Here is a 23,933-nt window from a genome sequence, read left to right on the forward strand (position 1 = left end):
AAAAAAGGTAGATGCAATATGTTCATAACACACGCAGTTCTGTACAAAAATGTTCACTTTATAAAGCTCTTATGTAAAAGTCAATCAATATATTAAGTGTGGCACAGTTTCCCAATATTTACACTGAATTTACAATGAATGAAAATAAAATGTATACAGTTAAGTTGGGACAGGCCTTCCGCTGACGGATCCATCGGCCGCGGCTCACACCGACACAGGAGGTTTGACTTTGGCCTCCTCTTTCTCAGTCTCCTTGTCCTTGCTCTTCTTGGACTTTTTCTTTTTATGCTTGTGTTTTTGAGACTTTTCTGTCTTTTCCGCCTCGGACTCGTTCCCGGCGTGCTTCTTATGCTTTTTGTGTTTCTTGTGCTTCTTGTGTTTCTTTTTCTCCTTTTTCTTCTTTCTTTTCTTGCTGTCCTGGCTGCCCGCCGAAGTGGCACTGCTGCTGCGGCTGTGGGTTTGAGAACCGGCAGGGCTGTGGCTACGGCTGATGCTGGGACTGCTGTGGCCAGTCCCGGGCAGAGCAATGTCCGTCGGCTCGGGGGCGTCCATGGCAGAATCCTCCTTAATTTTGTTTTCCTGGCAGTCCAGGGCTGGAGGGTCTTCCTGTTTCACGGAAGCCTCGCTATCACTCTCGTTGTAATCAGGCACGAAGGAAGCCTCGTCTGTCTCCCTGGCCAGGTCGGTGGAAAGCCTCGTCGAGCGACTCTGAGGCGGCTTTAGCTTGTTGGGGTCTTTTTCATTAAATTCCGCGTCCGGTTTGGGTTCTGGTGAAGAGTGTTTTGTGCATGAAGGCTTGTTCTCAGTGGGTTCATCTGCACCCTTTGACGCGGCGGCAGGTCTCTCCCTTCCTCTCGTATTAGATTTCTCTGGGGATTTTTGATCGAGGGTGGAGCGTTTGCCATCGGAAGCTTTCTGGTCACTTTTGGGTCTGCGTTCTCGCGCAGGGCTGTAGCTGGCGCGTTTCGAGTCCCCTGCGCCTCTCCTAGACGACTCGGGTTGCGTGTCTCTGGGTTTGGGTTTTTGGGAACTAGAAGATGACTCTCTGCTCCTGATCGGAGAGTCTCTCCTCCTCTCATCTCGCCTCTTAGAGCTGCTATGATCTCGATTCTCATGCTCTGGTTTCTTCTCCTTTTCTTTGCTCTCACTTTCTTGTCTCCGGTCCCTTTCCTTATTGTCAGACTCTGGCTTCTTGTCTTTTTCTCGGTCATGGTCATTTTTCTTGTCTCTGTTGTCATGATCCAGTTTCTTATCCCTCTCCCTGCTTTCGTGCTCCGTCTTTTTGTCCCGGTTCTCTGAATGGTCCGACTTTTTCTCTCGGCTGGAAGAGCTTCGCGCGGAATCTACTTTCTCGGGAGCCCTTTCTTTGGAGAGACGACCGGAACGATCGGAGCTGCTGTCAGTCGGGGAGCTTCCTTTTCTTTTGTTGGACGCTTCCTTGTCCTCGGCAGGTTTGTCTGTATCACTCGATCTAGTTTTAGCGTGCGTTACGGCAGATTCTTTATTTGTGTTGGAATCTTGTGGCGAATCCCCCTCTCCATGTTCCCGGGGTAGTTTCGGCTTCTCCGTGGAGCTGGCCTCTTTATCTGGAAGAGCTGCCGTGGGTAAAGACTTTGCTGGTACGCTCGTTGGTTTATCTGTAGCAGTGATATTCTGAGCATCTTTTGTCTCGTCATCTGACACAAAATCATCTATCTCCCACTTAGACTGTGGAACTTCAACGATTACTATTACATCTTCAGCAGGAGTAGTGCTATCGTTGTTATATTCCTCCATTGTCTTAATAACCATTCTCTTGGCATCCAATTTCTCCTCCCCTTTTCGAACAGGGCTTCCACCGGTGGAACTTGTGCTATGAGAGAAAAAGGGGGGAAAAAAGGGAATCATGAGGAAAACAAAACACAAAGCAAAATAAAGTGTCTGTGCTTGGCATGTCATCACTCTCCTACCTGGTATAATCCACCAAGGTGGATCCAGACCCATCTGGAATGGTAACTTTCCGCCTCACCTTCCCCTTCACGCGATCTGCTTTTGGCTTGGCCACCACAGGAGGCTCCGTTTTATCTTGGGCCTCTTCAGCCGCTCCTGTAGATTCAGCGGTCGGTATTTTCTTCCCGGTCTCCCGGTTTAATTTGATTTTTTTCACAGGCGGGGGCTTCTCCTGTTCAGCTAATTTCTCAGGGTTCTTGACCTCCGCCTCAGACTTTACTTTGATGGCGGAAGGCTTCGCTGGGTCACTGGCTACCGCTTTGGGATTTTTCTCCGTTTCTTTTTCTGAGATTTTCTCGTCCGTTTTCCTTTTCCGCTTTTCTTGCTTGGCGTCTGTTCCTCGGGATTTCTCTGCCGGCTTTTTTGACACGTCCTCCTTGGCGACAGGCTTCTCGGGTTTTGCGTCTTTTGGGGGTTCTTTCTTGTTCTTATCATCTTTGGGTGGTTTGCCATCGTGGTTTTCCTTCATCAGTTTGAGGTGAACCTTGCGGGGCAGTAAAGCGGTCTTCTCATCCTTCAGCAATGGAGGGTGCTTGGTAACATCCCCCTTGACTGGCTCCTCTTTAGGCCTTTTTTGAGGTGGTTCTGTACTAGCAGGTCTTTCCTTCTCACCGTCACAACCTACTTTTTCGGTCTTTATCACCTTGCAGGTCTCCTTTTTGGTCGGATTTCCTTCGGGTTTCCGTTTTGCTTTTTCGGGTTTTCCTTTAGGCTTCTCTCTCTTGTCCTTCTCAGAGACCGGCTTTATAGCAACAGACTCGGCATCCATTGGTTCGTCCCGCACAGGAGTGGCATCATCTTTGCTCGTGGGCACAAAGGGGGGCTCGCTTCTTTTGACATCATCTCCATGCGCGTCTCTGTGTTTCCGGGTAGAGTCGATATCCATTTTGTTCGGTCCTTCGTGTTCCTCCCCTTTCCGCTTTTTGCGATGCTTCTTGTGCTTGCTCCCACCTTTGTAGTCTGTAGGTGGGTTCGCCGCTTCTCTCTCCTTTGACCTTCTGTTATCCTTCACGATATGAGCGTCACGCGGAGGCAGCTTTTCTTGATATGGAGCGCCCATTGGACGGCCGCGATGTGGCATCAGGGGAGGATAATCCTCTCTGCGGCCTCGGTTATATGGAGAGTTATCTCGGCGAGCTTGAGGCTGAATCGGGAAGCGATTCGGAGAGAAGTTATCCCTGTTGACAGGTGACCTCTGTCGTGGTAACGCATTCACGGCGCAGCCTTTATAATACTTCTCATACCAGTCTATATATTTTCTCTCCCATTCTCTAAATCTTTGCCTTTCGTACGGATCTCTTAGGTCAGGTTGTCGCCCGTACAAAGCCTTGATGTCATAGGGAGGTATCTCCCGGTAGCGGTTGAAGTATTCACGATCGTTCCTTTCGGGTTCTGTTGGTGCAATGACTCTCTTGTTAGGAGATGGGGCCCTATAGACAGGGGACCTAGATCGTGAATGGTACCGCCGGTACGGGGACCGAGATCTAGAACGGGGATACCCATGAGACCGAGATCTCGAACGGTAAGTGCGGCCCTTTGAATGTACTTTCCTCTGGTACGAAGGTGATCTCGAAAAAGAGCGGGAGCGTGACCGGCTAAAGGAACGAGAGTAAGAACGTGACCGTGAAGAACCAGATCTTGATTTTGAATAGGAGTAGGAGCTTTTTGAGTAGGATGAACCACTGTATGGAGATTTGGACCTTTAGAGAGGGAGTAAAAAAATTGTTAAAAAACCTAGATTGACAGGTAGGAAGCCATTACTTTGTATCTACAGCATCACGTTGTTCTCTTACCTGGAGTAGGAGCGTCTCCTCTCCTTCTGAATTTTCTTATATTCCATTAGCTCCTTGGCAAAGTCATTTGCAAATTCCTCGAGTTTAGATTTCTTCTTTTCTCTAAGGTGGAAGAAAAGATAAGTCTTACAGGGAAGGGATGAAAGGGGTATTTTTCTCCAACAGACCTTACTATTATTATGAAGGCGTTTTATTTCCGACTAGGAATAGATTATGCGTGGTACTTACTCCTCCTTCAATCTGCGCTGTTCCCTGTAGAACTCCTCTTTAGACAGTGGAGGTGCCAGTGAAGGCGCTTGTATGGCGCTGGCGTGTGCGGTTTGCACGGCTGGAGCAGCCCACGGGGCAGAGACGGTTGCGGGGGCAGAAGGAAAGCCAGGAGGAGGAACATTATAACCAGCAGCTGGAGGCTGACCAGGAGGGAACTGCGGTGGAAACTGCGGCGGCGGCACCCCTGGGGGCAGCTGCAGGCCATGAGGTGGTGGAGGTGGAAACAATGGAGGAGGAGGGTGGACGTATACAGGTCCTGATGATCCCATGGAAGGGCCCTGATTTCTAGGTGGGCGATCACTATGGGGATGACGTCCTCTACTACAAAAAAGAGAAGTTAGAAGAGTTGTTAAACTTTGTGCATGTAACAAGTCAACTGGAAGCCACCAAATCACATACAAAGATAAGTTTTCGTTAGACTGGGTTCTGGTAATGCACAAAACTAAAGTGAACGGACACAAGTTTCTGGCATGTAAAAGGAAAAAAGTCTGAATCTAAAAATATCAGCAGTTACACAACCAACTAAGTGCAGAGAAAAGCGGAATCTTCTTATTGGAGATCCCACAGATTAGAAAATAGAGCGCTTACCCATCCCATGCCATGAGTGGTCTAGGAGCGGATGGTCTGGGGATATTTGCCCTCAGAAGTGGTGCTGAGAAAAAAAACAAAACATTAAAACTGAATTCAATACACATTCATATGCTTTCTGTCAGGTCCACTAAACAGCACTTTCTTGTGGCTTTAAGATAGGGTTTCCAGTTCCCTACTCAAGGGCCGATATCTTGCCAGAGCCTATAGCATCCATTTAACATGAAACAATACAGTCCAGCACATTAATACATAAAATATCCTGAAGCCCAACATCAGAGGTCCTTGAGGGTTTCTGGAGGATTTCTATGCCCCCTTTCAGACAGTAACAATACCTCAAAAATGTTTTTGTTGCACAGCAATACAAAGGTATACTAATGATATACAAGGTATATTCTAGGTTGGCAGCAATTGGTTTACATTGTAAACACCATTACTTACTAGGGGCAGGATGGCAATGAGCAAGCGAAGGCAGCTGGCCAAGGACAGGTACATGAAACCCCTGGGGAACAAAAAAAAAACAAGTCAAAAACACCATTTCAAAAGGTCACTGTGACGGAATCAGACACGACGTGATAAAATACAAACCTTGTCGCCTAGGATGGAGTTGCCAGGCAAGGGCACGCAGCCGGCTGATGAAACTGGTACGGCAGGAACAGAACTGGAACGGGAGCTGACTTTGTCCTGACTGCTGTAAGAAGCGGGACAAAAAAGAGAGAACAGAAATTGAAAAACCAAAACATCTCAGCGGAAATAAAAACAGGTATGGGGCAGATCCCCAGGCTTCATCTGACAAACTAACAATCCAAAAACAGACAATTAGGATACTTGGAGATTAACAAGCATCTAAAAAGACAAACCTACCCAAAAAAAAGAAACTAAACGCCCAAAATTCAGACATTTTACATAATGATCTCATATGTTTGTAAAGCGTTTTTTAAGGTTAAGTTGTCCCTGGAGACTTACTGAAACACCGCGTCGGGTTTCTCTCGGTCTTTGTGGACCGGTAACGGCAGTGCCGCTGTAGAATCCACAGGAGAGGCAGTCCGAGGAGGAGGATTAGCCGGAGGGGTGCTGTGTGCAGGAGACTGGCTCGGAACAGCGCTGGGAGCGGTTTGGTTAACAACTGGCGCAGAAGCGGTGGCAGCAACAAGAGGGTCCTGCTGACGGGACGTCATCAGGCGGGAGGTCTGCTGAGCAGCTCTGGCAGGCGGGGGAGCCTGTGACTGCCGATGGGCCGTAGCAGACTGCTGTTTACGAATCCTCTTAGTGTAACCAGTTTCATTCTTAAAGTTGTTTACAGCCTGGAATAAAATGTCAAATAAAAGGTGTGACTTAAGTTTAACAGGATTAAACCAGAACACTTTATATAAAACCGGTGTAGTAACCCCATTAATAAGAAAGGCCCCTGATATGCCATTATCCAGTTTACTGGCCCTTGAGACTGGTTCAAATTTGGGTACCATGTTTTGTTTTTTTTTTAAAGTGGAAATATTTAAACAATGAAAGAGATCGAAGCTGGAAGTCAAAGCCTTTTCCCTCTCCAATACTTCTTAAGCTTCACAAAATGTAAGAAATATGCTTCCCCCCAATGACGACAACGGTTTGCAGTGAAACGCTAGACATTTTAATATAAATAGTTCCAATCATTCTTTGCTGCATATTCCAACCTAGATGTTTCCGCAGGGAAGTGAAGCCCCTCTATTTAGTGGTGCCGTAGATCCATGCATCCCTGGCCACCCAGAACGTGAAAAGGTGCCAGAGTAGCTACACCAGACATGCTTTAAATGACAAATACCTGGCGCAAAAACTTGTTGGCAATTAGAGCGTCAGGCGAGACATCTGCCTGATTACAAGTAGGGCAGGTATGATCATCAGACTCCAGTAGTGCCGAGCGGATGCCTGCAGGGACATCAAGAAGAAAAGAATTGAGGGACAAACAAAAATGTGATTACAAGAAGCCTTTTTAAGTTACAATGTAAATGGATCCCAACGTCACCTACAGCTCTGGCGGCAACAGACATGTATCCTGAGCACAGAGGAAAGCTCGTACTTACATTCATCACAGTAGCTATTCCCACAGCACGGGATAACAACCGCATCGCTCATCATGTCTTTGCAGATCAGACATAGCAGCTCGTCAGGTATGGGGTCTTCCTCCTCTGAAGATGAGGAGGGCTCATTTGGAAGAAACGGGGGCTTTTCTTTTTTGCCCATAGCATATGCCACCCTGTAAAAAAAAATGAAGGGAGATTTTTAAAAATTGCCATAACCCCATCAACCTAGGACAAGACCATAATTTACACTTAACCTACGGGAAACTTACGCATCAATAGTAGGTATGGCATATTTTCCAGTGTTTGTCAACATGGCCCCCTTCATATTTGGATCTTCTACTTCCACCATGAAACTACGGGGGATTCCGGTGCTCTTTTTAATCCTCGGCGTAGCCTCAAAACTTTTGTCCTGGACAGAAAAAGAAAAATAAAAAAATACATGTATAATTCTTGAATGGAGATAAAATACCTTCACTGTTCCCCAAAACAAATTCTACCCAACTGTGCAGTATGGATAACTGAGTGCAAACTCCAAGCATTGAGCAGAAGCTCAGAGTTAATGAATGGCAGGGGGCATAAAGACCTCTATTGGCGTATTTTAACCCTCTGTAGCCCCATTTAGTTATTGTGAGAGCGGACACATTCTTACCCCATTGGTAGGACAGTTCTTAATGTAGTGGCCAGGTTTCAAGCATCGGAAACAGGTGTAGGATGGAGGTGGAGGGCCTAGCGGTTTCTTCATATAGCTGGGAAAAAGTTAAAAGGATAGAGAGATTATTTTAAACCTGCTGAAAGCGCCCGGGGGCGACAGGACTATGTACCGGAAGGCAGGACACTTACTTGACAGGGTCATATTCTTGTCCAGACTGAGAGATCATTGCTTTGATTTTGTCTTCTTCAGAAGCATTGGCTTCAGCCAGGTTGCCGGTCTGTTTAACAGGCAATTGCGTGGGGAAATAAAATTAGTTGATCAAAGAAGGTACAAGGAATCCCCTTTCCCAAACACCAGTGCGAGCCCCCGCCACCCCACACACATTCAGACCTGTAAAGAGCAGCACGCCGTACGGCTAGGAAGGGGGCATCTCCTGATGGAGATTTAAAGGCTTAACCTTTGCAGTGACCCAGGTAACAAAGCCCAATTCAGCACTGTAAAGGTTAAGCACAACAGGCCATGTTTATACCGGACTATTCCAGGACCAGCTGGGGATACTTAAACTTTTGCGCCCGTGACGAGGCTCGTGGAAGACATTTATCCAACGCAGCTTAACATTAAGACTTAACTCACATACTAACGCCAAAAACCAGAAGAATGTAGTAAAGAGAAGCTTTAATACGACATTCTTATACCAAATGATCATAAAGTCAATATATATATATAATATTTTAAAAGGCAAGACTAATACTGAAGGTAACTAATTTACCGAGGAAGTCTGGAACAGAGAAAAAGACGGACCTTAATGAAGGAGCCCATAGGCAGATACCTTAGGCCCTGCTCACCCCATCCTCAATTTATCAGCGACTGTTCCTTAAATATTCACCAATTAGGGAAAATACTGGAGTATGAATCTGAACCCATGGCACCCCTTAAGACAAAGTTCAGTTACAGATCACCAAGGACCTCCTCTTTCCGGGCAAAGCTAACACTGATATCCTTCAGACATGAAAACCATTTAACAGAAGGTGTTTATGATTAACATGTTGAAAGCGTGTTGATCATCACACAAAGTTATTCATACAAGACACGCATGCCGCAGTAACGCATACATCAGAGACTTTCATCTGTCAAGCACTACATTTTTTTTTACTTAAAAACATTCACTGTCAGCTAAATAATAAACTTTTCGAGGCAGATCCAATTTAAAAAGCAGGTATAAACATGGCCTGGCTACGGGCATTTCTATCGAACGAATGAGCAGGTCAATCATTCATTCACAAAACAAGCAAACCGTTTCAATATTTTATTACAGACCCAAAACTTACATTGTAGTTCAGACAATTATATATAATATATAAAAAATAAACTCTTAATGTTAATTCTGTTTAAGACATACAAGTGACATCAATCTTTCATGAACGGTTATATACTTAACGGCAAGCGTATGTAATCAAAACCAGCAGCGTTGCCAAGAATACACCAAGCGACAAACAGCATGAGATTGAGGTGCTCCTGACTCGGGTGGGTAATTTAACCCCTAGTATGATTGGGGCATTGAAGAAGACAGATGCCGTATTGTAGACTTTACCTAGCACCGGGTATATCGCCAGCAAACAGGAACGCTTGTTTAAGAGAAAGCTTATTGCTACAAAGTTACTTCATTCAGCAGAGCATCTCTAACGCCTTTACAACAAAGAATGAAACGCCATTAATAGCCCGCAGCGTGATTGTTTAGAGGGCTCGCCTGAATGAAACGTCTGGGGGCAATTAAAAGAACAATAGAGTAGAGTTTTCACTGCTATATTTGCCATTGGTGTATTCACAGCAGCACCGATTAACCAATTATCTCGGGTACCGGCCAAAACGGGCAAGAAGTACGAGCTTCGGAAACACGGAATTCCGTTAGAGATTGATGTAAAGTGTCCATGGCAAAAGCTCAACCGCCATCCGCCCCGGCTGAACCGGCACAGTCCCAAAGATTCATCGGCACGCATGTACGATCTTCTTTCAAATATGCTCAAAAAAATAAATAGGAAGCCACGAAGTTCTTCAAATCGTGGAAAAATATAGAACGCAAACCCGAGTAGCAATGCACGCAAATCCTTTCCTTCTTTTATCTTGAGCCGGTAAGGTTTGATGCGGCGGGTTGGTATTCGCATTTATCCTTCCAATATTGGAGGGGCTACTCTTTACAGGAGAATGTGACGTGGCTTTCACACAGAATGCAAACCGATTCATAAAAACATATATAGAAAATGCAAATGTGACAGTTTTATATATATACCTTAGCAAGCTGGGCCAGAGAAATAGATGCAGAAGCGTCATCAATCTGTTTGTAGAAAATTAAATAAAAAGAAACATTCACGTATTAAAACAAAAAAAAACAGTACTAAAGCCCCCCAAATCCCTTACAGTCAAGACAGACACCATCCTTATTGTCACATGTGACTCAAAAGCGTATAGCGGATAACGTTTCAGAGATAAGCATAAAAAACATACAAAAAACACTGGGATTATCTACAGGGTATAACGGGAAGATTCACGCGTCGGGTAAAAGGAACTTTATTGGCTTTTCGTAATGTATAACAAAGAAAAAAAACCCTCAAAAAACACAAATCTTAAAAAAATTTGAAATACACAATAGGATTCCAGTTTTTTTTACTGAACCGCAACCACATCATGAGTTTTTCCCTTCAGAAATGTAATATTTCAATCAAATATAATCCATAATCCGACAATTCACTGGAAATTGTACATTTTGACATTGGTACTAAAGAACGCCTTTACCGAATAAAACACGATTTCAGATAAAATAGATATCGGATCATGAAGTTTGTACTTTAGAGCATTATGGTTCAAAACGAAATCAGTCTTAACGCCTCGATAGGCAACGTAACTCGTTTGTCTATAATTTGATGAGAAGTAGCTCAGGGATCCCGGGGTACGGATATATTTCGGTTTTGAAGCTTATTATATAGAAGGCCATCGCTGTTAAACGTCTAAGATTGATTTTGTATTGAATCCTCTCTACATTTTGTGTCTTTGTTAGGGAAAGAAGTTAATGCAGAGACCAAGAGGGCCATAAAGCATCTTCTCTCTCAAACGCTTACAGAGCCGCAGTTAATATTTCTGAAGATGCAGTTAAATATATGAAATTAAACGGCATGGCACCTAAACGGGGCGTCTGCAGGGAACCGGCCTGGCCAAGTAGCAGCAGAAGTTCTGCAGAACTTCTATACGCAGAAAACAGGAGACCCTAGCTTGTGACTCTAGCTTTCTGCTTTTGGAACGATCTGTCTCAAGACAACCGAAAAGGGCCAACGAGGGCGTCATCCCGCAGCTGGGCGGCCCGGATCAATTCTGAAATGTTGTTTAATGACTTCACTACAGTAATAAAAATATATATATCTTTGTATAAAAGCTTAGATGCTTTGCAGGAAATTCTCATGGAGTAAGCACTTTAGGGCGAGCACACGGCTCAGTGTTGATACCTACCCACACAGGACTGTCCATCGACCCCAGAAGCTGCGGTGTGGGATCACGCAAAAAAACCCCAAAAACCCAAAAGAGATCGGTGGCATTAAATACACACCTTAGAAAAAGTTTGCTTGGCCACTAAAGCGCACGCATAAGATCATGGTTGGACAAATTAAAAATAAGCCATGAAATAGTTTTTTTGAAGGGTTTAGTTTGCTACAATAGACAAAAAAAATTAAAAAATAAATTGGGAATAAGGTATTGGTTACTGTTAATGACCAGTGCTGGACACCTGTATCGGAGGATTAAGATGCTATTTTTTTTTTTTTTATGACCCAAAAGTCATGCCTGATCAACATAAAACACTGGCACATAACGGGTTAATTTTACAAGCACTCTGATAACCGGCTTTCAAATACTTGTTTGTGATTATTGTTCCTTAGAATACACAGCGTGCATGTAGAAAAGATCAACAAGGGGGCTTAAAAAAAAAAAAAATACAAAAATCAAATCACATACCCCCCGCTCACCGGAAATTACACAAAATGGGGGGGGGGGTTACAAAAAAAAAAAAAGAAAAGTTACAATAAGTGACAAGTTCCATTTGTGAAACGATTCCCTTCAGAGATTATACGGCACGGTGTTCCGGAGGAACGTGATGAATAAATACACTTTATAATACATGCTATATAATATACGTGGAGCGTATAGGCTGGCACATCGTTATAAAGGGCAGTGTGTGAGACGGCCGCGGCTCGACCATAGAAACATAAATGCGTTCTTTTGGAAATTACACTTGGAGGCAACAGACATTCCAGGGAACACAAAGGACTAAAAGAAACTTTTTTTATTAACACGTGACTCAGTTTGTATACACGTCAATGAACAATGTTTTTTTTTTATGTATTGAGTTCTTAGACAGTAATGCATTACAGTAACGAAGCCCGATCTAATCTGGGCCAACCAATTCAGCAAAACGTCAGGTCATTTCTACAGAACACGCAGCTCAGAATCGCCTTTGGACACGGAACCGGATTTCTTCCCGTGTAATGCACTGTAGCAGTTAGCGTAATGCCGTTTACATTTAATTAGAACGCACGCATTATATCAGAGTCATGAGACTTGAAAACACTCCATAAATTAAATGCAATTATGCTTGAGTTACAGTACGGGTAACCAAATGTTCTCCGGCTCCTGCAGAATGCAAGTCCCATGATGCTCAGCCAGCCACAGGGTGGGCAAACACAACGGGAACTAGACTTCTTCAGAAGGTAGAGCGTTATTTAGCTGGTGCTAGGCTACAGCATGCGCAAAGATTCATGCAAACGGGGGTCCCAACGTAGCACGAGGGTGTCTGCTGCCAAAGGGACGTCTCCGAGCTTCAATCACTTAACGGATTAATGATTTGTCTATAATCTAATCTTTCTAAACATTAAGTCATTTTCTAACGATATGTCGTTAAGCTCAAGCACTAGCATCTGAAATCGCTAGATTTACAAATTAGCGGGAAAACAAAAACAAGCAGGTAGAAAGTCTGTGCTGAGAAACATGTTATATATTATATAATATATTCACCAACTTTACACAATTTGATTCCCTTGACATTTCCAGGTAGATTTATCAAAGGGTCGAGAAATGAAAGCACCCCGTGTGTGCGAGAGCTGGGAGCGGCATATAGTTAAGGAGTGATGGACGGGGGAGATTATGGATGCCAATGGACATATTGTGGGAATGATGAACAGACTGTACTAAAGTCAGCCAGGCTCATACATTTACACACAAAAGGGTAACATTTTAATATTTTAAGAGGATACTCATGGGAACAAACAGACGTATTATTGGCGAACACTTTTGGGGCCTGATAAAGCTCGATTAACCCTGGATGGCACATCTGTATGAGCTACAAAGTAGTAAATGCTTTTGAGCCGTCACATGTGACCAATAATAATAAGAGAAAGTCGCAAGTATTGCACTCATATCTCAGGTAACCAACACCAATTACTATATAGAGAAGGGTTCCTTGCAGTTAACGTTCTCATGCAAACATTACAGATGTAAAAAAAAAAAATTCAGAAAAGCAGACAGAACAGAAGATAAGAACTTCCCATGAAATATAGTAATAGATTTATAAAAAACCTTTGGCGGTATGGAGGCGTTCTAACAGTTTAAAACGGCAAAACACAATAAATATTTTATTGCAATACATAATACAACAGATCTATACAGAACAGATCCTGATACAGAACATGACATCATGTTCACAAGCGTGACTTGCAACCGATCATCAGCCGGTACAACACCCTATAGTACAGGATATATGGCGGCATTCAATGTGAAATACAGTGCTTCACTGCGCACGCACTTACACAAAGTGCAAATCATGGCATGGAATAAAATTAGAACAATACACAGTATTTACATTTCACAACTTCACCAAACCCAAAAGATTAATTAAAAAAAAAATCATCGGGAAAGATGGGGTCTTGCTGTTGGAATTTTCAGTTATTTAAGAGCAAATGCATAAGGAAAAGTGTGATTGTGTGTGTACATACTGCTTTTGATGTTCCACTCACTGGTTCGGCACGACTTCTAGAATGCGAGGGGGAAAAAAAAAAAAGAAAAAATCAGAAAGACATTGACACCAACGTTGAATTATTACATGTCATTTCTACTCTGTGCTCGTCTAAGCATCCAAGAAGGGAGCTTGTGATGAGCATGAGAAGGACATGCCCAGACACCGCTTAGAATGAATAGAAGTCGTGAATTATACAGAACATGTTGTGACACCATGTCTGCATGCAGATGAACAGCTAATGTGGCCTAATACCCATACCCCTCCTTGCATCGATCATGCTGGTTCCCAGCAGTCATATTGTGCTCTGCCATTTCATGGTGCTGTGCTTACAGACCTCTGACTGCGGGCAGAAACGGCCCTTAACGTGTAAGACGGGCGCCGGAGACGAGAGAGCACAGCAGAGCGCCTATACCGGGGCAGACACCGGGGGACGACCGAATATAAGCTACATTCCCATGCAGAGGGCGCAGCGCTGCTTTGGTAGGTTGCTAATCATTAACATTTCTGGAACAAAAGGGAAATGCAGAGTCCTTTAACACGCCAGTCGCTCTACTAAATGTAGTTTAATGGCAATGAAAGTGCTAGCGTTCTCTGCCCCGTGAACCATTCTTATTATTCTTTATTTATATAGCACCAACAGTTTACGCAGCGCTTAACACATATACTCAAGGGGTATGACTAGAACTGACAAACCGATACATTATGGATAAACATCTGCACAGCGCCAGAGTACGGAAATGGCAGCGGTCGCCATTAGTTATATGGTAACAGGGAAGATATACACTATAAATTGCATTAACTACGAAGGCTTGGATGTTAAAGGGCCAACGGAGAGTAGTAGGAAAAAGCATTAGAGGAATACTTACATGACATATGCTTTGTTTGTAGTCTTTACACCACCGATGGGAATTCTCCGGACAATTACAGATGAGTTCTTAGGAATCAGGGCTGCATCATCTGTATACTCTAAAAATAAACGAAATCCGTGAATAATGAGGAAAAAATAACACCAATTTGTCATAAAGGAAAAGCACTAAATATTTGTGTGAGAAAACTTTCAGAGCTCAAGAGGACAAACCCAAGTCGTCGTCCCCACCACGGCCTCAGGTTTCTACAAACATGCGCGGACGATCTGAGCCGTATTTAAAAGCACGCAAAGCTTGTGGGTTGGCAAATCAGTCCGCAGCCCCGCTAGCAATAACGCTGAACCAGCCACGGCCGACATGATCACTATCGCCAAACCGTATTTACTGGATGCCTGTACCGTAGCCCTTTCTACTGGGACAGACCCGTTTTAAATCTCCTCCGCATCTACCGGACACGGAAATGCAGTAATGTATTGAGAAGGTTTAGCTAGCGCCCCGGCTCCAAGTCACAGCCACCCCCAGTCAATAACATGACGGAGCAGCGCATCATTAGATAGGAGTCGGGCATCGTTATACAGCACAAGCTTTTTATTCAAGTACCAAAAACCAAACAATACATGTCTAGAGTGCTATTTTTGGCGCTTCAAAAAAAAAAAAAAAATTATATATATATATAAAGTTTTTATCTAGACACGAGCTACAAGCCGCTATGTAGCGAAACAGTTAACCGTGAAAAGGAAGGCAACGAAAATGATTTGTATTTGCATCAAGTCCACTTTAACGATTTAAACTATTCATTATACATGGCAAAAATAGCTAGTTTGTGTTTGCCTTCTTTTGGATCGAAAGCAGGAAGGATCAGTAGAAGGGTTGAACTTTATGGACCTTGGACTCTCTTCAAGCTAAAGCACACAGAGTAACAAGTTTACAATGGCAGCCACCAACCCTCTTAGTTCAACAAAAACACGAGTAATCAGCAAGCGAGCCGGAGCCAACACAGGAAACGATCAAGCGGCTGCCGCTAATGGAAAATCCTCCGACAGACCCCATTCTAACAATTCTAATTATTTACACTAATAATCCATTCACATGAGAAATGTACGAGCCAACGGGAGAAGCACCTCTCTAATACCCCACCCACCTGCAGTATCTACACCTTTAACACGCGGTTAATATCACTGCGATTCAACCCCTATCACTAATTCTTTAAGAACAAAATACACCGAGCGGTCAGCAAAGGGATGCTGTTCAGTCTCAGAAACAGATGCAGAATACAGCAACCGACGTAGTTCTGGTTCGCTGCACGACTTGACCCGGGACATAATAGTTTCTCTATTAGATATCTCCTGCCAGTCGGCAGCCATGCTGTCCCCATGCTGCCATGTTTGTTTAGTTAGGCTGACGTTGCCTAAACGGCCAAAAAGCAATAGCAGACCATCTGCAGGAATGCATCTAACGCACATTAACCCAGAACAGCACTCCGAATCCCAATACGGATCCCAGTTCAAACCCTCTTAGTAAAGAACAGAAAGCTTGAATGTTATGTGTATGGCTGGGAGCACACGCTGTACACAACAAGCCAAGGAAATCACAATGACTGTGGAGCCTTTTTGCAATTACTCCTGTCCACATTCAATGTCATAAATGCGACCTGATACACTATAAAAACCTTCATTTCACCTCCACGGATCACTTATTCAAATACCAACGAAGCCAAGTCAATGTGTCAGCTATACACACCCAACAAATGCTACATACAGACAGGGTTACTCATATTACTGCCGCACAGACATGGAACAACATAATATATATGTACATATACACACACTAAAGTTATATCATGTATTTATAAAATATGACAACGCGATCGCAAAGATGTTATAAAAATACATTAAAATTTTACTGGCAAAACAGACCGCGTTATTTTAAGGAAGTGAAACGCGTTGTAGCCGCGTGATAATGTCTGAAAGCGCAGACGTGACTGTGGAAACACGATAATGAATTGGCTGAGAGGTTTCGTCAGAACAGGGCACTCCTCTCTTTGTTCCCGTGTCCCAACTTGAATCTTCTCCATTTGTCACAGCTGCTCTTTCTAGAGCATTGTGCAACATACAACTGCGTTGTTAACATTGTGGTTACACCTACAGAATTAAGACCCGAGAAAACAAACCCTACGTAACCTACGGTCATCAGCCGCATAACTTGGACACCAGGAAGCAACCACAGCCATAATTACATTTTTGTTTTATACAGCGCCGATATACATGGTGCAGGACACAAGGTTACAATCTAGAGGAGATGGGGTATGCAGCCATGAAGTGCTAAGGCATGATTAAGCCATTATGGACAAAAGTCTGACTCATCCATTACTTCGCTCACAGTTATGGTCCTAGGAAAGCATATCCTAACACATGACTTTGTATGTATCAAGTTGCCGCTTGATACATACACAGGTTAGCACTTTACTTAATGTATGAGATCATCAATTCTTAAGTCATAGCATTTGAATGTATGTGTGTATTGTAAGCGGCGCTGCAGAAACTGTTGGCGCCCCATAAAAGAATCTTGAGCTCTGAAAACCTCAGCACACATTTCCACCCGTGTAAATCCCCCCATATGCTCATGGCGTGGGTCAAAGAACATGCAGCACCGGATGGGAGGAGCCAAAAGGCCCCGCCCATCCCTTTAAAAGAGACTAGGCAACACAGCCCACCATGTGCACCTGGAATACCACAATTCCCACCAAGCTCTGCCCGTTGAGCAAAACAGAAATTACACAACCTCCCAATAACCGAATGACGCAATGACTCCTTACCTTCCTGGGTCTGGGCGTTGGTGATCTGCAGGTCGCAGTCCGCCGCCTTCAGCCGCTCTCTGGTCATGATCTGCTTCTTCAGGTCGCTCAGGCAGATGTGCAGCCCGTCAAACGTGACCGTGTCATAGATGAGTTTGGAGGAAAACTTATAGTGCACACACGACATGTTAAATACAGAGGGGTGGGGGTGTAGTTAGAGAGAAACGGGACACTCACTCTCAGCACACAAAGCCCCCCACACACATGACTCCCCTCACACACACCAGGCTGATGGTCCGCACACGGCACCGGAAGAGAGGGGGGAAGGCCCACCAGGTGACAAACGGGCCTCCTCTACCCTGCCTTCCGTCCCAGAAACACACACACCCGGTCTTCAGAGGTAACGGGTAATAGAAAAGTCCAAGGCTTCCTTAATCTTCCACAGTCCAACAGGCCTTAGGCCAAAATCAATGTCTTTGAATCCAGTAAAGGGTCTCTAGGGGGCCAACAGTCCGAGGCCGAGTCCGTGAAGTTCCCCCGACCGGCGGGGTAGTCACACAGTCCCGTCCTAGTCCTAGTCCTCCAAGTGATGTCCTGATCCCAGGCGAAGTCCCAGCGCCGACCTAGTCCTGGTCGGGTACACAATAGACGGCTGTGGGCCTAGTCCCAGGCTCCGAGTCGTCGAATACCTCAGGCGGGAGAGTCGAAGCTCGCCCCCCACGGTAAACCCCCTTGGATGGTCCCTGAGGGTCTGTGGGGGTGAACTTTGGGCTACGAGAGCCCTTGCAAATCCGAAAACCGTCCAAAGAATCTCTTCGACGCGTTCCTCACAGCAGCTAATGGCGAACTGACCGTCTGTCTACCTCACGGGGTTTCCAGGCAGATCTGCGCGGGCGACACGCTATGTTCCAATGAGCGCTCACGCACGCGCACGTTACGTACAAGGAAAGGGTGGTTATCGGCGCCATTTTGGATTAGGGCAGGTAAGTCCTGGCACTGTTATCGTTTATTTTTGAATATCGATGGCAGAGGTGACGAAGCGCGGGCCGGTGACGTCAGCAGATCCAGCCCTGTCCGCCATGATAAAAACTCTATGTTCTTAAAGGCACAGAACACTTAAATGGCATTTAAAAAAAAGAAAATAAAAAACATAATAATACATTTTTTAAGAATTACCACTAAAAAGAAATAATGGATACAAAACTCAATCGGGTTTCTTTTGTTGGCGCTTTATTTTGGACCCTTTTCCCACCTTGTTTTTCTCCAATGGCTCCCTTTTTCTTTTTGTGCCCTCGTGACCGAGGCTGTTTCAATATTTTTGCAGTACTCATGTTTAGCTGTAATTTTCGTCATTTAGTGAAACCATGCAACTGATATTGTTTTCTTTAGAAGAAGAAGACGTAGACATTCAAATTCGTAATTGAAAATGTACAGAGTTTTGGTAAATTTGGTGATGTGTATAAAACCCGAAAATGAGGCCAGACCCCTATTCGTGGGTCCACATTCACTCACACTCACATTTTTGTTCACTCTCTAAGTGTTCCCCTACCTTCTCTATAGACCATTTCCGCTTCTGCCGACCACTTCTGCTTCCCTATCTCCTTCTTCTATCTTCTCCCTTCTCAATTCTTTCTTCAATCTGCTATCTTCTTTCTTCGTCCGCATCTCCTCTGACATAACCTGCCGGGAGCTTCCACCAAAATGGCTAGGATTGCGGTGGCGTCCTCCCCGATCCCAGAAGAAGAGGACGTCATCGAAAGCACCAACTGAGGGCAATATGGCAGCGCTTGCGGTGACGTCCTCTCCCGATCCTCCAATAAGGGCAAAGAACTTCATCACATGCGCCGTACAGTGATGCCACCCAGACATGCGCTTGTCAGGTTGTTTGGGGGCTAAAAGGCCACATTTGGGAGGTGCACATTTTTCAATTTCTATTTTTACCTTCTGGTCATCATGCCCCCATCTTTAATGTGATTTATGGTAGCAATTTTTTTGTGTTTTTTTTTTTACACGCAAGAGTTACCTTAGTACAAAATTCTTGTGGAAACCTCTTCTTGAATAAGGATAACTTTATATTGTAACTGTGTGCACCTTTAAAGGGATACACCAGTGTCCCAGGGGGGCATGCTGAATTAATAATTAATAAAAAAAAAAAACCTTAGCAGGAAGCTGCAGCTCTGAAGCTGTAACAGAATGCCTCCACCATAGTCTGACGTAGCTGGAAAGTACTTTCCTTGCGTATGCTTGGCGGCTAGGTGTGTTGGTTACTGTATCCTTTGTCTAGACTTGTCACAACAATAATATGGGTCAGGTTTTTGTGGCGAAACACAGAATCCTGCAAATTATTTTGAGGGGCTCTTCTCTGGGCCTGTATCTAGTTCTTCATCCACCTGGCTGCATCTTAGAACATGTCATTGAACTGATGAAGTTAATAATTATAGAACAAGTCCCGCATACTTTGTGTGCATTCGCTGGTAAAATATTACAGGCGTGATTAACAGCAGATTAGGGCCAGTTTCAAATGACACTTTTCTGCACCTAGAAGCATTTTGGGGGGCTTATACCAGGACCCCCTCCACTTTAGAAGGAGCAGGTGCCCCGTGTTACGCTCCTGGCTGAGAGTTCTTATCCCTCCAGCAGTAGGATATATATGTATATTTTATATGTCTTTTATTTTTTGTATATAATGCTTTTATTTTACATTACGGTCATTAAACCCTTTCTTATTTTGTGAGTACCTTTTCCTACTAAAACATTTAAGCTCCGGGTTCCATTGAGAAGTCAGCTTTATAAACTGTAACAAATATATCCTTACCGTGGAAAATGTGCGCCTGGATGGTGATCGCATTACGGGAGGCGTTGAAGATCCGGTGTAGCGTTTCATTGTTACTAGCCACCCACCATTTAGAAGATCTGGTCCTTCAGCTACTAAAGATGATACTTCTAGACCCTTGTGGCTTCTCTCAGTGGTGGATGAATGTTTTGATGGCATAGGTTCCTACTCATCCTCATGATATCCTCCGGCACCCTCAATTATTGAGAATAAAGACCAACATCCATGCGCAACCTGAAAATGTACAATTCCTGCGCATATTTATTTGAAAGGTTATGCCGGGAATAGGCTTTACACTTGCCCATCAGTAACGCACCAGTAGGAATAAGTTGGCCTTCTGCTTAGATCACATTTATGTAACCCTTCAGAAAATTCGGCCACTTGGCTTTATTTGAAAAAGAAGACATGGGGTCTATTTACTAAAGGGAGAGTTTACAGGAGAGTTGTGGTTTTAGCTCCTAGCGCAGTTTGATTAGTTTTTCTGCTCGCCACTAGAGGGCGCAATAACACTGCATACAAAATGCACCTTTATTGATAATAATGAAGAATTCTGACTGTTACATTGTAAACGCTTGATTGTTTCTGGAATGTAAAGGTTACGGGACGTATGGGCCCTGACATCATACTAGGCGCAGGAGACGTTGGGGCCGTGTTTTAAGTGCCTTATCGGCAGATCCCAGTATAAAAAAATGCAAATTTCTTTATTTATTTCGAATTTTCCCATAGTCATACGTCAGAAAAGATATTTATTCCACCAACGGATTCCAATTCCACCAGGCGGGGAGACTTCGCTGCAGGAGGAGAGATTTGGAGGCTTTGATGAGATGCGGAGTGAAATGTTTTCTTGGGGCTGAGAGGACAAGCCCTACCGGAACATATGGTATTCTGGAGCTTAAATCCTTTCCAAACCTCCGGGTACATGAAGTGTTTTCCGCGGGGAATAAGTCTCGGCGTATTTTAAATTCTTACATTTTTTTACCCCTTTTTTTTCACCCGAGACGTGTGTGATCTCCCCTACTTCAATGGCAATTCCTCTTCATGCCTGAAATGATTTGTCTGTAAAGGTAATCCATGTTTACAGATGACTTTTAAATTCCCGTTACTTTTCTAAAATACATTTTCTGGTGTATTTTCCTTAATAAAAAAATTAAAAAAAATAAATGAAAAAATAATAAAAAATAAAGTTGGTTTTAGATGATTTCGAGCAGACGTCCTTTGTGGAAATCAATGTTTTAATTATTTTATAATCTATATTAAGTAACATTAGGAAGCTTTGTTTTACTGAGAAGATGGTAGATAAGGGAATTTACATATGCATATAATTTTCTTTGTTATATTTTTATTTAATGTCGTTTTGCAGGGTCCTTATTACCGTTTATTACATTTAACGTGCATCATATGTCATGTTTTTGAGGTTCCCTTGCAGTTTCTTTGTGCCTCTATCTGTGTTTTATCAGTTCTGCGCATGCACCTGTATACATTTCCATTTATTCCACATTTAATTCATGAATACATATGTATTTATTGAGTACTAATAGATTTACTACAAAACCACTAAAACAAAAGACCACTTCTCGCTACTCACGGACCTCTCTGCCGCCTTTGATACATCTGACCGACCCCCATCTCCTACAAACCCTTCATATTACATCCGTGACACAGATCTTTCCTGGTCTAACTTCTACCTCCCTGACCTCACTTTTAGTGCCTCCTTCACTGGAACCTCTTCCTCTCCCCTACTGCTGTCTGGTGGTGCTCCTCAGAGCTCACTTCTTGGGCCTCTACTCTTCCATCTTCACCTCTTCGCTTGGACAACTCATATCTTGGAATAAAATGGAATGGATGGTGTCTCATTACCTGAAGCTCAACATCGATCGATCTCAAAGACCGAGCTTATAGTGATCTCATCAACCGCTCTTCCACGATTCCTGACATCTCTATCACTGTTGGCCACCTCACCATCTAACTGACAGAGCCTTGGTTTCACACTTGACTCTGCTCTCTACTTCATCCCTCACATCCATGCTCATGTAGCATGGAGCCAAGCTGGTGGGCGCACACTGTAGACCCCAATCAGCCACTGGAGCGGGAGATCAGGATACCTGGACTACCGGGAGCCCCCCCTGCAGGATATGGGCAGGACGTCCCGACGACTTTGCAAACATGCCACTATTTAAGGAGGAAATGGGCAGGGAGTGGGGCATGTCAGAGCGGAGGTTTTATGGTGGCGACCCAGAGAGGTGGAGGAGCGGCGAGTTCCCAGGTATGGAGATCAGGTGCATGTGGAGCGATCTCGGCCAGCGACCCACAGCCCGGGCCTGTTCGCAGATATTACGCATCTCTATTTGCAGGGAGAAGAAAGGAAAGCGAAAGGAAAGCGACGGAAAGCGCGTTGCAGCTGAATCCATGCATAGATCAAACTATAAAAAAAATAATACCCTTGTTTTTGGAAGCGGCAAATTATTCCTTTATTTCCCTCAATGGGGAGACGATGCGCTTCCCGGCTGAACATCTCCTGATGAGTTCCTGCTATTAGCGTGTTCAGGATCTTGGCTGCGTTGGGTTATTGGCTTCGAGTAACGAGAAGCGCAACATCCCTTCTCGGATATTTCCATTCTAATCACCGCAGCTGTAGATGCGAAGCTCCACTTCTGTTTTATTCTCAGCATTTGTTTTTAATGAAGTGGAGAATAAAATGCCAAAAAAAATAGATGTAACATAAGGAACTTTTTACTTTGCTGAGAGGGTGGTAGATAAGTGGAACAGTCTCCAAGCAGAAGGGGGAGGTGTAAACAGAGTGAGGGGATTTAAACATGCGTGGCATAGGCACCTGAATCTGTAAAACGAGACCAACAACGGATTAAGGTTTGAGTCTTTACAGCAGGAGAAATGGGCCGACCACATGGGGCCGAATAGGTCTGACCTGCAGGCAGAGTTTATGTTTCTTGGAAATTTTGATGACAGATACGAAAAGGCTAAATGTTTCCACTTTTTAAGGAGGTCCACCCATTTTTACATTTTTTTAATAGAGGGTGGGCTGCCAAATATCTTTTTTACCCCTGGGGGGGTGTATTAAAAAGTTGGACCATACTCATTTTTTCTTTTCACATGTTATTCCAGATTTAACCACAAGGGGCACCTGTAACCACCTGCAGCCAACGCCATATAGAGTCCAAAGGCCATCATACGGTCTGCGTGCCTCGATACACTTGGAATTTGCCCCTGAGGCTGCCTGCTGTGTCACTGGGGCAGTATTTTAGCCTCCGGGTGGCAGAGGAGCGATGTTTACCCCCACTTTCACTCTTCTCTACCCAGATTCCACTATTTCCTCCTTTAGCGTTGACAATCCATCGATGCTTCTCTGCTACGATATTAAAATGGAAAGGCTTTGGATGTTGCATTTTTTAGTACCGTTTACTAAGTAAATGGAAGTCAGATTAAGTAAGGATATTTGTAATTGTAAGGGTCTTCTACCAATCTCACCAGGACTGGCCGTCACACTCAGCCGATCTGGCCGCACTTAGGTCATCAGGCAGCCGCTGACCTTAAATCTTACTGTTCTGCGTCATCTTCTTTGATAAATAAGACGCTTCTACTTGCACGCAGCTACACGGAATCCTTCCGCCGTCAGCCGCTCCGTTCCAAAAACCCTAAAATCAAATAGATCCGAGCAATTACGTTGGGCTTGGAAACTGCGTCTTAGCTGAGCTGCGGGGTTTTGGGTTTTGAAATCTCCGGGGTGAGCGCGTGAGATAAACGGCTGGCACGAAACACAAAGTCTGTCTGCTGATAACCGTTCTGCTCGTAAGACGCGCACAAAAAGACTGCCGGTTCCCCACGCGCAGACCGGTCAAACGGAGACAATCCGTGCGCTAAATAAAAATCCCGCTATTGTTAATATTGTTATCGCGTTCTACTGCGGCTTAAGAGCTGATGGCCGTCAAATGAGCTCCGGGTTTATTTCACAACGTGAGCACGAGACTCTCAGGAAAGGTGCTGAGAAGGGCTTTGCAGGGATGACTCTTAGTGCCAACGA

General features: G+C 44.2%; 1 protein-coding gene across 2 annotated transcripts; it reads right to left on the bottom strand.

Annotated features, from left to right (window-relative positions):
* Positions 1-21: 21 nt before the first annotated feature.
* On the bottom strand, positions 22-17,947 carry RBBP6 (RB binding protein 6, ubiquitin ligase). Of its 2 annotated transcripts, none has more exons than XM_053470472.1 (17): positions 17,086-17,947; positions 14,271-14,370; positions 13,382-13,418; positions 9,637-9,681; positions 7,538-7,626; positions 7,347-7,443; positions 6,967-7,106; positions 6,698-6,870; positions 6,439-6,542; positions 5,607-5,944; positions 5,229-5,328; positions 5,082-5,142; positions 4,641-4,704; positions 4,011-4,373; positions 3,783-3,884; positions 1,950-3,689; positions 22-1,852 (listed from the first exon to the last, which is right to left on the bottom strand). In XM_053470472.1, the coding sequence occupies exons 1-17, from the start codon at positions 17,249-17,251 to the stop codon at positions 205-207; spliced, it is 5,367 nt and encodes a 1,788-aa protein (XP_053326447.1). In that variant the 5' UTR covers positions 17,252-17,947; the 3' UTR covers positions 22-204. The 2 variants fall into 2 exon arrangements, with proteins under 2 accessions (XP_053326447.1, XP_053326446.1); XM_053470471.1 differs by having other exon boundaries at positions 5,229-5,331.
* Between the last annotated feature and the right edge of the window lie 5,986 nt (positions 17,948-23,933).

Source organism: Spea bombifrons, chromosome 7 (assembly GCF_027358695.1).
Source record: "Spea bombifrons isolate aSpeBom1 chromosome 7, aSpeBom1.2.pri, whole genome shotgun sequence".
NCBI lineage: Eukaryota > Metazoa > Chordata > Amphibia > Anura > Pelobatidae > Spea > Spea bombifrons.

What these genes read in the sequence shown, in the direction of transcription:
- RBBP6 (XM_053470471.1), bottom strand. Translation starts at nt 17,251, where the DNA reads ATGTCGTGTGTGCACTATAAGTTTTCCTCCAAACTCATCTATGACACG. An exon ending in ACAAACAAAGCATATGTCAT is followed by an intron (nt 13,419 to 14,270) that starts GTAAGTATTCCT and finishes CTCGCATTCTAG; the next exon opens with AAGTCGTGCCGAACCAGTGA. An exon ending in GCCATACCTACTATTGATGC is followed by an intron (nt 6,871 to 6,966) that starts GTAAGTTTCCCG and finishes TTTTTTTTACAG; the next exon opens with GGTGGCATATGCTATGGGCA.